The 13,799-nt window shown below is 48.5% G+C and overlaps 2 protein-coding genes across 5 annotated transcripts in view; one reads left to right on the top strand and one right to left on the bottom strand.

Annotated features, from left to right (window-relative positions):
* Nucleotides 1–7,526, top strand: part of Tbc1d14 (TBC1 domain family member 14) — a 90,110-nt gene extending 82,584 nt beyond the window's left edge. For 2 of the 4 annotated variants that reach the window (XM_021210300.1, XM_021210303.2), the window contains 2 exons: nt 2,964–3,222; nt 5,012–7,526. In XM_021210300.1, coding sequence (XP_021065959.1) covers nt 2,964–3,222; nt 5,012–5,077 — 325 coding nt within the window. In that variant the 3' untranslated portion in view covers nt 5,078–7,526. The remainder of the gene's footprint in view (nt 1–2,963; nt 3,223–5,011) is intronic. The other 2 variants (XM_029545127.1, XM_029545125.1) reach the window with 1 other exon arrangement.
* A 3,235-nt stretch (nt 7,527–10,761) lies between these two features.
* Nucleotides 10,762–13,691, bottom strand: Ccdc96 (coiled-coil domain containing 96). Its single transcript, XM_021211189.1, has one exon. It carries the CDS (start codon nt 13,635–13,637, stop codon nt 11,886–11,888), a length of 1,752 nt encoding a protein of 583 aa, XP_021066848.1. The 5' UTR covers nt 13,638–13,691; the 3' UTR covers nt 10,762–11,885.
* Between the last annotated feature and the right edge of the window lie 108 nt (nt 13,692–13,799).

The following is a 13,799-nucleotide window of genomic DNA, read 5'->3' as shown; positions in this document are numbered from 1 at the left end:
GAAGACACAGGGAGGGGCAGGCAGGTAGAAGGCCTCAGAAGAACTGCACATCCCAGCTTACACCTTAATCCTATGAAGACACCAAATTGTGTGGAAAGCAGATGTCTGTATTTAAGCACAAACAAGACAAAGCAAAATGCCTCCAAACAAAACAACAAGCAAACAGGAAGAGTCACCTACCCTTTTCTGACTCCTAGTGTCAGAAACAGCCTCCCAAGGAAGTCACCATGGCTGAGACTTAGTTGGGGAGGTATGAACCAAGAAAGACTTTCTTTAAAGGCGCGTGCGCGCGCGCACACACACACACATACACACACACACACACACACACACACACACACAGAGGTGATGTGATAATCTACGCCTTAATCATTGCGCTCTCCTACAGAACAAGTGGTAGGTGCAAACAGTGAGGTCAAGGAGACTTTTGTATGTGTGGTGTAGGCTGGGAGCAGTTTGGTAACCTTCATTTTCTGATCCTGGTGGTCTTTTCTTGGCTTGGTGCTTTCTCCACAGACTGTTTGCACAGCTATGTTACCGGCACAGGACTTTCCTTTGAGCTGCTAGTCAGTTCATGTATCACTTGAATGTCCATCCTTCATCATATAACATGTCTCAAACTCAGATTATAAAATGACAGTTTCATTCTTTGGGTGGCTTAGCTGGTGACCTGAAGTCTTGGGTTTCTTCTTTGCTTCCCCACAACTGCCCAGGTCATACCTGAACTACGCCAACTCCCCTGCTCCCTCTCTGCTCCATGTTCAAATTCAAGACCAGCCTGCATCTCTCCAGGAGCTGTCCGCATACTGCTGCCTCAGACTCTGCCAGGTCACTCAGGAGAAATTCCAACACCTATAGAACAGCCTGCCCTGCCCTGCCCATTCTGAACCCTTGTTCTTCCCAGACAGCCTTTTCTCCAGTACCTGTTTCCTCATCCACTGGCACGATCTGTCATCATGCTAGCCTCACAGTTGAGTTGTCATGAGCTCTGTCATGGGTGTGGGGAGCATCCCTGGAGCTCCTCTCTGGCCACCAGCTTCCTCTTCAGGGTGGATAGAAGTATCTCTCCTCAGCAGTGCATTCCTGATCAGCTGAAGGAGAGCATCCGCATGCATTCAGCTCTCTGTGCATGCTTAGTGCATAGCCTCCTGATGATCCTTAAACCCCATCTGTCTGTTCCTTCTGTTCCAAGTTGTCTGTCTGTCCAGTGCTTTGTATCTTTATTGCCAGTGAGTAGCAACTTGCATATAGCAGGCTTCAAGAAAGTATTTATGGCCTAGGACTCTGAGACCTGACACAGGAGGATGACAAGTTTGAGGCCATCCTTGGTCTACTTTGTTCTTTTTAAAGAGGCCCAAGGGGCTGGAGAGATGGCTCAGTGGTTAAGAGCATGTTCTACTCTTCCAGAGGACCCAAGTTTGGTTCCCAGCACCCACATCAGGTGGTTCACAATCACTTATAACTCCAGCTCCACGGGGACCCGATGCCTCTGGCCTCCACAGGTACCTGTACTCATATGTACATAACCACACATACACATACTTTAAAATATTAAAAAATACATCTTGGGAGAAAACAAAAGCTGTCTGGCCTGATGTATTTAAAATCAGAAAGGATGGGTACACATCCCATCCTCAGGGAGACCTGGCCTTACTCTTCAGTGCTGGCCCGTACCTACCTAGAGGAGCTGATGAAGAGCCACATGCATAGACAGTTTTGGGTTTGTATGCTACATGAGAAAGAGAGAAGAGTCAAGTTCACTTCATGGGTTTGGGAACGTGTGGGGAATTGTTTTCGTTGCTCTCGTTGGCCCCATTAGTATTTAAGGAGACCGGAGACAGGGTTCCCGTCTGTGGACTGGTACCTGTGTGTGGGAGGTGTGGATAGATTTCTGCATTTTGATTTTCAGTTGCTTTTATACAGAGTGCTGCTTTATAACTCAGACTGGCCTGGACTCCTAAGGACAGGGGTTATGCATGTGTGCCACCAAACAAAGTGCATGTTCTAGATCCACCCGGTGACATAGGCACAGTCCAGGTTAGAAGTGCTTGACCTCAGGACACAGCTGTTACTTAGCATAGTTGTTAGGCACTTTAGATTGTAATTACTACTTGTATTTGAGTGTGTACACTGTGTGGGCCAGAGGTCAGCTCCAGGGGTCATCCTCAGAAGCCATTCAACTTGTTTTAGAGACAGGATTTCACATTGGCCTGGAGTTCATCAAGTAGACTACCTAAGCTGGCCAGCAAGCCCTGGGGTCTGTGCCATCTGAGATGCCAGGTACATTACCACTGCTCCTGCTGCTAGGCATCCAACTCGGGTCCTTCCCCACCCCACCCCCAACTAAGTCATCTCAACAGCTCCGAGTTGTCATAGTTTTAAGAGAATATCTTCCATCTGGTGGTTTGCATTATTAAAGTGTAAGGTCAGTTTTTAGTCATTTACAGTGACATTTATTGAGAAATCCAGGCACAGTGGCATACACCTGGAATCCCATCACTCAGAGGTTGTAACAGGAGAATAGTGAGTTCTAGTCCAGCCTAGTCTGCTGTGTAACTTGATTCTTTCTCAAAAACCCAACAATGACAACAGAAAAATTGATACCTTGTTGCTTTGCTGACCCCTACTAGGAAAATGGTACTCTCCTCTTTGTTCTGATTTTCTAGCTGACTCCAAGCTCTACTGAGTGTGTCTCAGACACATGTCTTACTAAGTGGGTCTTACTAGACCCAGTATGCAGCACCTGTCTCAGCTAGCACATAGTAGGAGTTATTCAGTGTCTGATTCAGAAACTGTGTGGTGTTTGATAACACATGGATGCTGAAGTGCTGTTTTGTGTAAAATGTAAATTGACATTCCAAGTGAATGCAGGCCAGTGTCTTCCACAGTGTGTAACGATGTGGACTCAGGGTGCTGTGCAATGCTTTATTTGATCCCAAACCTGGAATTCCATCTCTCCCCAGGATTTTCACCTTGTATAGTAAGTCCCTGCCCTTGGACTTGGCCTGCCGCATCTGGGACGTATTTTGTCGAGATGGAGAGGAATTTCTCTTCCGCACAGCCCTGGGCATCCTGAAGCTTTTTGAAGATATCCTGACCAGGATGGACTTCATCCACAGTGCCCAGTTTCTGACCAGGCTGCCTGAGGACCTGCCGGCAGATGAAGTGTTTGCAGCTATCTCCACAGTCCAGATGCAAAGCCGGAACAAGAAATGGGCACAGGTCAGTGAGTTTGCAGCATAGCCGTGAGACTGAAGCTCTGTGTTGCTCAAAATAGTGCTCAGGCTGGAGGTGCACAGCCTGGTGCCGGGCTGGGTTCTGACAGCTGCAGGAGTGTGAGTAGGAAGCCCGCCTCCATTCTGAATGTCTGCAGGACTCTGCTGGGATGCTCTGCTCCTCCCTAACCATTCCCTTCCTTAATTTCTGTGTATGTGACTCTCTGAGGGAGGAGCAGTGTATGCGCCCCACAAGAGTGTGTAGGTCAGCAGACAGCTCATGGGAATTGGTTCTCTCCTTCCATTGTGTGAGTCCCAAGGCTGAACTCGGGTCTTCAGGCATGGTGGCAAGTGCTTTTACCCTCTGTGCTGTCCCAGCAGCCCAAGGCCTTTCTTAAGGAGATGAAAATGCTTTAAAGTTGACTTTTGGTGAGGTTTGCACATACGTTTGAAAATCTGGAAAACCACTGACTTGTGTGCTTTATGTGAGTGAATTGCCCATGAGTTATAGTTCAACAAAGCAATTAGAAAGGTGTGCACAGTCCTGCTCATGTGGGAGCAGGACTGACTGTGCCGTCATCAGTGATCTAGGGACAGAGGAAAGCCTTTCTATGATTAATAAAGAACAGTGTGACTAGAAACATGGGGTCCTGGCTCTGAAGCTAAGCTGAGAATTTAAGATGGTGGCAACAGAGCCTGAAGATAGAGTCACTTTGAAAGCTGTGTGGGAGGCCTGTGGGAGGGGTTTTGGAATCTTCCAGTCTATCGCTTATGCTGGTTTTGTGGATTCAGATGGAAAGGCAGGCCTGCCCTTCCCTGACTACCTGCTCACGCAGCCACAGCTGCCTATCTTCCACAGTGTTTCAGGAGAGAGCAGGGCTTATGCCTCACCCACAGCATGCAGAAGGAAGGAGTCAGTCCAGATTTTGTTTCTTGTGTTTTAGGGATTAGGTTAGAACTAGGGCATGGGCCATTTGCCGTGAGACACTGTGGGCAATGATAGCAGGTAATCTGATGGTGGTGGGCACTGGTGAGTTCTTGCAGCTCACACGCTTCTCACAGGGACATGCACAGTCTTTTCAACTCTGTGCCGAGTGTATGGTAGTGCAGGCTTTCCACAACACGACACTGTGCAGGCTTTCCACAACACGACACTGTGCAGGCTAGGTTGGCAGTCGTGCTCTTTTGAAGGGAAAGGATGCTTTTGTCTGCTATTGCTCCTTTTGTTTAGTTTTCTTGAGCCTCACTTGGTAGGTTTCTGCTTCACTCCCATCACTTGTGCTGCAAGGTAGGTCCTGTGCTGGTGGGATTCCCAGGGCTTTGGAACTGGACAGGCCTTTTGGTGTATTTGACCGCAGTCCAGGGCCCTCACAGGCACTGACCTTCCTGACTGTGTAGATGAGATGCTGAGTTGGAGGAGATGGCAGCCCTACCTTACAGAGGCTCTGCTTGGCACACAATGGGTGTGCAGCAAGGGAGCCTCTGGCTGTCACTGCCGCTGTTAGGCAGCAGTATAGTGGGATGCCTTTGGAAAGGTATCAGCCAAGAGCTGGGGGAGCAGAGGGGGCCACAGTCACCTCAAGACTGTCACACCTCTGGCCAACTTCCCAGTGAGGGACCAGCTGCATGTGCAACCAGTGGAAGGGTCTTGTTTGAGCCCTGGGGGAAGCCTGGGCCTCAGTGGCTAGCAGGCAGGTATGTGGGGCTTGGGGGTGTGCTGTCAGATGGCTGCTGCTTTTCTGCTGTCTCGATGAGATTCTCAGGTCTAACCAGAGTTGTCTTCTCTGTGGTTCCAGGTGCTGTCTGCACTGCAGAAAGACAGCCGGGAGATGGAGAAAGGAAGCCCATCCCTCAGACATTGAGGCTCAGGGGTAACTCCCACCCGTCGAGAAGCAGAGCTCAACATGGCACCTGTGTGCTTTCAGATTGAAGCCTGCCTGGCAAGAGCAGGAGCTCTTTCCATGTCGGATTTCCAATGCTGAAGTTGCCCTTACAACAAAACAGAATTACATCCAGGTTTAGCCTTAAGCAGCTCAGTGGACCCATGCACTGGCATTGGTCATGGCTAGCCACTGCATTTTCTACATGGGTTCAAGAAAGGGCAGGCTGTCTCCTTGAATCTTTATTCCAGCAGCAGTTAATTAAATTGTGATGCTATTATGCCAACTACTGGAAGGTACATTACACTCTTTCTTAGCCAAGATGCATGAGAAATGTTATTAGGAAACCTCAGAGTTGTTATTGGCCCATATGCTTGTAAGAAAGTAATTGCTTATTTAGTTACTGAGATAATCTTTCCAGAGATGAAAGGTGTGTTTTAAATCTCCCTACCAAGGACATTGTAAGGAAGATGGGCCCTTGTAGGGTAGTTGCTGGTGAATCTCACAGGCTCCTGGAAAAGCGCCTGACTTTTGTGCTGACATTGACCCATTGTTGCCTTGACACATGATAGCAAGAAGGCGGAGAGTTCATATTAGGATCCTACTCTGCAAAGTAGCACTCATTGCATCTTGGGAGCTGAGTGGTTGGAGCAGGGAAGCCACATGCTGCAAAGGGACAGGGACAGGCCCTGTAAAGAGATAGGAAGGACAGGGCTTCAGAGTTTGCTCTTTACCTGCTTGCTTCTGGGGAGGCTGGGCACGGCAGCCTCTGAAAACACCATTGTGTGGGAGATGGCTTTCTTGCTTTAGCTGAATGTCCCTTTCTGCCTTTGTCACCTGAGTAGCTGGATCCCTTCTAAGTGCCAGTGATTCTCCCCTATCCCCGTCTGGCTTTAGAAATGAGCTCCACACACTGCTGTAAGGACGGAGGAGTAAGGCCGCCTTCCACACTCTTGGCGGCCTGAGCCCTTCTCCATTGTAGCTGATTTCTCCCAGCAAATGGTGAGGTGCTTGTTGCTCTAGCTTTTCCTTGACTTGAGAACTTTGTATAAGAAATTTGATTATCTAAATTCACAGAAATGAACAGTTTCTACGTAGAGTAGAACAGTCCAGTATCTGTGGAAACTGGTTACCTCCTGATAGCCACTGGCATTCTGGTTCCTGAGGGTGCAGGTAGGCCAGGGTTGAGAACGTATTTTCCAGCAAATGCCTGTGTGGTCTGTGGTCCCCAGCCCTCCACAGCCGTACCTCCCTCCCCCAGAACTCACCCTTTCCATCCCTGTGTTTCTGAGAGCCGTGGGGAGCCCTTGACTGACTACAGCATGTGGCAGGGAGGCTTGGGTCAGCCTCATGGCGCTGTGTTTGCATGGGTTCCCTTCATCTGCTGTGCCTGTTGGTGACTGTCCAGTGTATCTGCAGGCTGTCATATTTGTGCTCTTCACCCCATGCTCCCACTTTCCTCTTTTCTTGGAGTCTCATTTGTAGTCTGTGACTTCTTCAGGGAGGCCACAGAGCACCCTCCATGAAGCTCTCTGCCTTAGCGTGAAAGGCTGATGTCTGACCTCTTGGAGGAGGATGTCTTCATAGCCATCCATGGCCTCCAAACCCAGCCATTCCTGACATCAGACACTGAATGTAGCCCAGGCCCAGCTGGCCCTAAGATGCGCACTACCCAGCCCTGTCTGCTGTCCTTCCTTGCAGATGTGTACTGAGTTTTCTCCCACAACATGGGCATCTGTTCTCTCAAGATGTATATATTTTCTTACTGTACATAAAGACATTCCTTAAGTCATACAGAAAGTGTTGTGACAAGGGGACTTGGGCACCTTGTTGTGAATGCCATTGTGGGATTCTCTGTGTTCACAACCCAGCCCTTACCTTTTCTTGTTTGACATAAATCTGTGGGCATGCATGAAGTTCTCCAACAAGACTCCATGCCAGCCGAGCACTGACTGCATCTCTAGTCCAAACAAGGTCTTTATAGACTGACTGGGGCTCGTCTGAGCCGATGTGCCCTCCTTCGAGGCTATACAGTTCCTCCTTCCTCTACTTTGAGGGTGTCTCTCATACTCCTGTTTTGGCAAACTGGAAACTGACCCTGCAGAGGTCTGTACCTCCCACCTCAATTGCCATTGACTTTCAGTCCCAAACTTGAGGGTGCCGGGCAGCTGGCACTACTCTGGAGGGAGCTTGCAAGAAAGGCTTCCTGTCACCTTGGGAGCAGTGCTTAGGTACTTCTAACTGCTCAGTTTGTGACTATTTTTAAACAGTTTGCCAATAGGAAACTCCTGATAACACTTGCTACATATCATGTTTTAATTGCTTGTACAGTTAACCTTTAATTTTGTTTAGTAAAGTGTATCAAACTAGGACTTTTTGAATTGTAAATATGTGGTTTTATTAAAATAAAGTCATGTAAAATTGTTACTTATGTTCACTGTGTACTTTGGTTTAACTGACATTTTTGCTTTGGAGTGTAGCAGAAAGTATTTTAGAATATACTCAGGGCTTGTGAGACACAAAGCAAGGCAGGGGATTTACTCTTCTTGGGGCTTTCCAAAGTTGAGCATGTCCTCTGGGAATCCCAGTTGTGCTGCACTTCCTGAACCCTGAACCTTGACCTCCCCACCATAAGCCTATGTGGCCATGAGAGCAGACAGCCACCTTCATTTATGCTGTACTAGCTGCTGAACCAAGGCTCCTTACACTCTGACCACCCCCACCCACAAGACAGGGTTTCTCTGTGTAGAGATGGCTGTCTTGAACTCCCTCTGTAGACCACAGCTGGCATCATGCCTCCCAAGGGCTGGAATTAAAGGCGTGTACCACACTACTTAGCTATGAGGTTTTACATTTTTTTGTTTTTGTGTGTTTGTTTCCAACTCTGGAGCTTGTGTGGAGTTTGGAAGCTCTAACTTCCAAACTTTGGGGTTCAGGGGAGGAGCTCCTTCCTGTAAACTACTTAGGAAAATGGCTGTGGATGTAGTAGGATCCAGAGGCTACTTGGAACCAGATAGGACAAATGCCTGTATATGTCACTCTCCTTTCAAACCCCCACTGCTGTCACCTGTAGACCTTCTAAGACCGCTGGAAGATTACCTAAAGTGTTCCAGCCTCCAGCAGGGACTTACACAGAGCCGCCTTCCCCTTTAAACCAATGGTTTCACTCTCCAAGCCAGCCTCTGTTCTCTGCAGGTGATAGACTGTGGGGTTGTGGAGAGCTGGCTGGCTGCTCTAGCTACACCAGGCTCTGGGTCAAGTGTGATACCTGAATTATTAGCCTCCATGGCAGCCCCATAGAAGAAATTTGTTGTTCCAATTCCATGAATATGATACAGAATGCTTGTTCAGGCTCCGACAGCAGATTGGTAAGAGCTGGTCCATACCATCACTGAGAGAAGTGCTGGCTTCTGGATGCTTTCTGGAGAGGTCCTACTTGCTTTGGGCCTTTTGGAACCCAAGCACAGAGCTGGGTAAGGCCTAGATTCTTCATACCTTTCAATACTTGCAGTGTGCGCTGCTGGCTGCCTTCATGTGGGCCTGGCAGTTCAGACGTCTTGTCCATCATGAGCTCGTCTGAAGAATCGGGAGGAACTGCTGCACAGGAGTATAAGTAACATTCCTGAACTTTGAGCAGAACTTTCAGGTGAACAATGGCAGCAAAGGACTGCCCAGCAGAGGGCAGCCTCAGAGCCTAAAACCAGTTCTGAGATGAGACCTCAAGACCTGGAAGCGCTTGGATGGATTTGAATGGAAACAAGTAGATATGCTTTGTGTGGGACTAAATATGCTGTGAAATATTTGGTGGTGTTCAAGCCTACTACCCAAGAGACATGGCCATGACACTTCTGTCAGCATTGCCTATAAATCCCCCAGAGCTAGCTCATAATAGAATGGTGTGCTGCTCTCTGGTCTCTTTACAAAGCCCCTCCCCCCACCTCCACCTCCCAATCCCCATACCTTGCAGGGAGTTTCATGTGGCTTGAAGGAACCACCTTCTCTAAATAGCTTCTTGTTCCTGTCTTAAAGTTCCAGTAGACACTACTCCTAACCAGAAACAAACCCAGGCTGCAGGGTAGAGGGCAAGAGCAGGGCCCTGGTGCTGAATCTCATGGCCAGTGGCCAAGCATTGGTATTTAGAAGCTCTGTGATCTTGGAGAATTCCCTGAAATTCTCAAAATCTTTTTTCTCCCCTTGTAACTGAAGGTTGAGGGACCTAGCTCTTTTCTACTGGCTTATGAAAGATTAATAAGAGACTGAAATTGCCCCATAAATCCATGGGTATTCTCCAGGCAGCTAGATTAGTGCCCTTAGCCTATAAACTATTAGTATCTTGCATATGTGAGAGAGGATGGGGAGGGAGCGTGGAAAAGACTCACTTTGTAGCTCATGATATTGGAATTACATGTGTGCAGCAAGCCCAGCTTAAACTGGCATATGGCTGTTCATTTTACAGTTCAGCATTGGGGAATCAACTCAACGCCCTTCTCATGCTAAACACTCTTGCCCCTTAGCTACATCCCCAGGACTCTTAGTATCTTCTGCTTGTGAACTCATAAATTTAAAAATGTTACCTTGAATGTTTTTATAATATATATCTTATAAGTATATGCATACCAGTATATATTATATATATTTGTATATATAGAAATGTATAAATACAGAAATGCACAAAGGAGAAATTCCTCTAAATTTTACCACTCAAAGGAAGGCTTGTCCTGTCTTTTCTCAAATGCTTCTCCATTTCATGAGGCTTAGACAGATGTCCATTCTAGGTCAGTTGGGTTTGGGCATTTTTGTGTCTTCTAGGTATATGTATAATTTTACTGAGCTGGGATGGTTGTGCATGCCTTTAATCCTAGCACCCAAGAGACAGAGACCAATCTCTGAGTCTGAGGTCACCCTGGTCTACAGAGCTGGTTCCAGAAAAGCCAGGGCTACACAAGGAAACCCTGTCTTGCTTGAACAACAAAACAAAACCTTAAAAAAAAATCCCTAGGGAGTTCAATTTTATTAGCATATGCACATTTGGGTAAAAGTAAGGATATTTTGAGAGGGAGACAGACTGGTCACTACACAACTCTGAGGTGCTTTCCTTTCATGGAATCTATGTCGCTTGCACTCTAGAACCTTCTGAAGTTGAATACATGAGCTGGGCTGGAAGGCATTGACTCTGATACTTTATGGACAAGTAGCTCATTGGCAAACCCTAAGTTATAGCTGCAGGTGAATGTACACAAAACCTATTTCTACTTACATAATTTTAAGAATCTTAATTGTAGCAAGCCACCAAAATAAAGCCCCCTTTCCCAATATCTTGGGCTGTCTCTGAGTAGGTGGTTGAGTTATAGACCCTCCTTTGATACTGAAGGAGACACACTAATCATAAGACTTAAAATATCAAGCAGAATGTCTTTGGTAGTTACATTTTTTTCCAGGTTCTGAACTACTTGATGGAATCTCATGATCAAGCACTCATCTGAGGTCTAATTAGAACAAAACTAATGGGGAGGCAATCAAGTGAAGAGTGTCTTGTGATTGATTGCAATGCCTCCAGCATGAGGGGCTGTGATCAAGGACCCACTGGGGACTTGCCATATAATAGTTACTTAGGATACATTTGGAGTTTAAGGCATGCTAACCTTGGTGCCCTACATGATCCACTGCCCACCATGTTCAGTGTTCAGGATGAAGCATTCAGTTGCATGGCTGATGGGTAGGAATCAGCAGAATGAATCAAAACTCTCTAGGATACCATCACAATGAAAATGCCTCAGGAGCCTCCCCAGCTACATAATACTGTGAGTCCCTCTGCTCTTAGTTGGAGGCACAAAGACAACTGCTTTGGCCTTGAAGGATCGGGTAGAGGAAAACCCAAAACTAGCAACTAAGTGAGGGGGATGGAAGAAGTCAGCTTTTTGAACTGTCCTCGGTAATGCATTTGTATGGTGTGATATAAAATGTTTTCAAGCCATGAACTGTCATTGACTTCAAAGCCAATATATTTCAGCAAACAAAGTATGTTATGTCATCTGAAGGAAGCAGAGGTATGCAGTGCCAATAGTCAGATTGCCGATGCAGGTTTTGGCTCAGAGTAAGAGTGCTTGTTTTAAAAGCATGAGGATCTGAATTCAAATCCCTGGCATCCACATAAAACAGCCAGACGTGGCCTTGCGTGACTGTAACCCCAGTGTTGGGGAACAGAGACAAGCAGATCCCAGAATCATCATGCTAGCTGGACTAGCCCAAACTGCAAAGTCCCAGTTGAGTAAGAGACCCTGTCTGAAAAAAATCAAGGTGGCATACAGGAGATGCCCCATATGTTCCTCAGGCCTTCATATGACCACATGCACCTGCACACTGAGAGATGAGAATTTGTGAGCTAATCAGGACAGTGATTCAACACTCTTAAGTTTAATTAGTACAAAGATGACTTGAGTCATCAGATCAGTGCAGAGAGATTTTCTGTACCTTGCCCACTCATTGAACCTTTAAGTCATCCTTAGACATAGGCAAGAGACAGTTCTAACACCCCTTTAGACTGGGGCTGCTTGGCTATAAAGGCTTTTCACTAGAAGTCAATTCAATCACCCCACTCTCTAGATATATTTTTCTTAAGCTCATGTAGAGCTACTGCTAGCTGGATGTGTTCATCAGGAATTTGAAAGCTGGAAAACAGATCAAAAATAAAGTTGCACCCAAAGTTCTACAGAATGGACAATCAGAGGCAGAAGAGAGTAAGAGTTTCTGGAGTTGCAGAAGTTTTTGCCAACTGTCCTGTCAAGGACTGTCAAGAGGGGAGGAACGTTTTGGCCTCCCTGATCTTTTGCTTCACCCCTTTGCAGGACAAGGCGAGCCCAGCATGATGGCGCTTCAGGGATTCCAGGCGCCTGTTGAGCATTTCTGTCTTCTCCACCTTTTCTTCCAAATCTCGGAGGAGTGATTCCTTACCCAGAAGCCCACATTTCTGACTCAGCTTGACGTTGTCGATTCGCAGGCTATCTCGGGCTTGTTTTGTCTTTGTCAACAGGTCTCTTCCTAGGGCCACCTGGGCATCCACTTCCGAAAGTTGTGCCTTTTTGCATGAGTTCTCCGTATCTATGAAAGACAGCTTTTCCTTCACGTGTGTTATAATCTGCACGTTGCTGGTCACCTTAGTGCGCAGTTTTAAAAGTTCCTCGTTTCGTTCCTCTACTTTCTCGTTGAAGGTCTGGTTCTCAATCTTGAGCTGTTCAAAGTCGATGAGGAGCAGCCCCTCAGCCAAGTCCTCCTGGGCCTTCATCCTGGTTTCAAAGTGTACCAGGCTCTGCTTCAGCTGCACATTCTCGAGACGCACGGCGCTCATCTCCTTCTCCTTCTTATCCTCCAGGGCCTGAAGCTGTTCCACCTCTCTCAGGGCAGCCTGGCGCCCACCGCGCATGCGGCAACTGCCCATGACCTGCATCATCACCTGCTTCTTGAGGGCCTGGAAGCGCCGCCACTCTTTCTCCACCCTGGTCTGCTTCTCCTGGCACTGTTGCTTCAGCTCACGCACCTCCTGGCGGTACCACTCTAAGTCGTCTGCCTCTTGTTTCTTCAGTTCCTCCAGCATGGCCAGATAGCGCAAGTACTCTTGCTCTTTCTCGGGAGATTCGGGTTCAGCGCTCTTGTCCCCAGGTTCCGCCGCTGCTTCCAGCCCCTTCTTGCGTAGGGTCTCGTGAATCTTCTGCTGGAGGTACATGTTGTAGCGCTGATAACGGTTCCGCTCCACTAGCAGGGAGTGGTACTGTTCCACCAGCTCACCGCGCAGCTGCTGCTCTTGCAGCTTCCGCATGTCCGCCGTCCACTCAAACTCTTCAGTGGACGCCCCTTTCTCGACTTTTTGTTTCTCCTCTTCCTTCGCCTCTCCAGGGTGAAGTTGCTCTTCTGTGCTTTTTTGGGGTCGTTCTCGATCTGTCGCCTCGATCTCTTCACTGTCTCTCTTCTTCAGTGACCCCCTTGCTTTCTCTTTGGCAGCTCGTGGGCCTGGAGCAGCCCCCTCCTCAACAATCGTGGTCAACGGTAGAGAGGGCCGGAACCGTGACTCCTTCCTCTTCTCCCTCTTCCCCTTGCCCTTCTGCTTCTCGGGCCTGTCGGGTTCCTCGTTCTCATCCTCGTCCTCATCCTCGTCCTCATCCTCCTCCTCGTCCTCCTCGTCCTCGTCTTTGTCCTCTGGTTCCTTGGACTCCGGCTTGGTCTTGGGCTGGGTCTGTGGCAGACTCTCTGGCTCTGGGGAGACGGCCTCGCCCGCGGTCTCAGCGGCCCCCGGACTTTCCGGGACCTCAACTTGCGCGTACTCGCTCCCCTCCGAAGCCTTCGCTTTTGAGCTGTCCGACACCGCCTGGGTCTCGGTCTCAGGCTCCGGCCCTCCCGTCGGCTCCGGCTCTGGCTTCGGCTCTGGCTCCTGCTCTACAGGGTTGGCCGGAGTCAGAGGTTCGGAGCTAACCTTGATTTCGAGCGACTGCCCGGCCAGGCCTTCCTCGGCTCGGCCTTCGCCCTCGATGCCCCCGTAGTGGCTGTCCATGTTCGACCCGCCGGCCCGGGTCTGAGGCCGGCTGATGCCTGCTGTTAGGTTTCCCGGGGCAACCAGGGCGCGCGGTGGGCCCCGCGATTGGTCACCCGCCTTTCATTTCTCTCCACCTCCCGGCAATATTAGGCCAATGAAGATCTGCGAACAGGTGAAGGG

This window comes from Mus pahari, chromosome 13, assembly GCF_900095145.1.
Source record: "Mus pahari chromosome 13, PAHARI_EIJ_v1.1, whole genome shotgun sequence".
Lineage (NCBI taxonomy): Eukaryota > Metazoa > Chordata > Mammalia > Rodentia > Muridae > Mus > Mus pahari.
The sequence above is the reverse complement of the archived record's forward strand: the minus strand, read 5'-3'. Positions and strand labels throughout refer to the sequence as shown.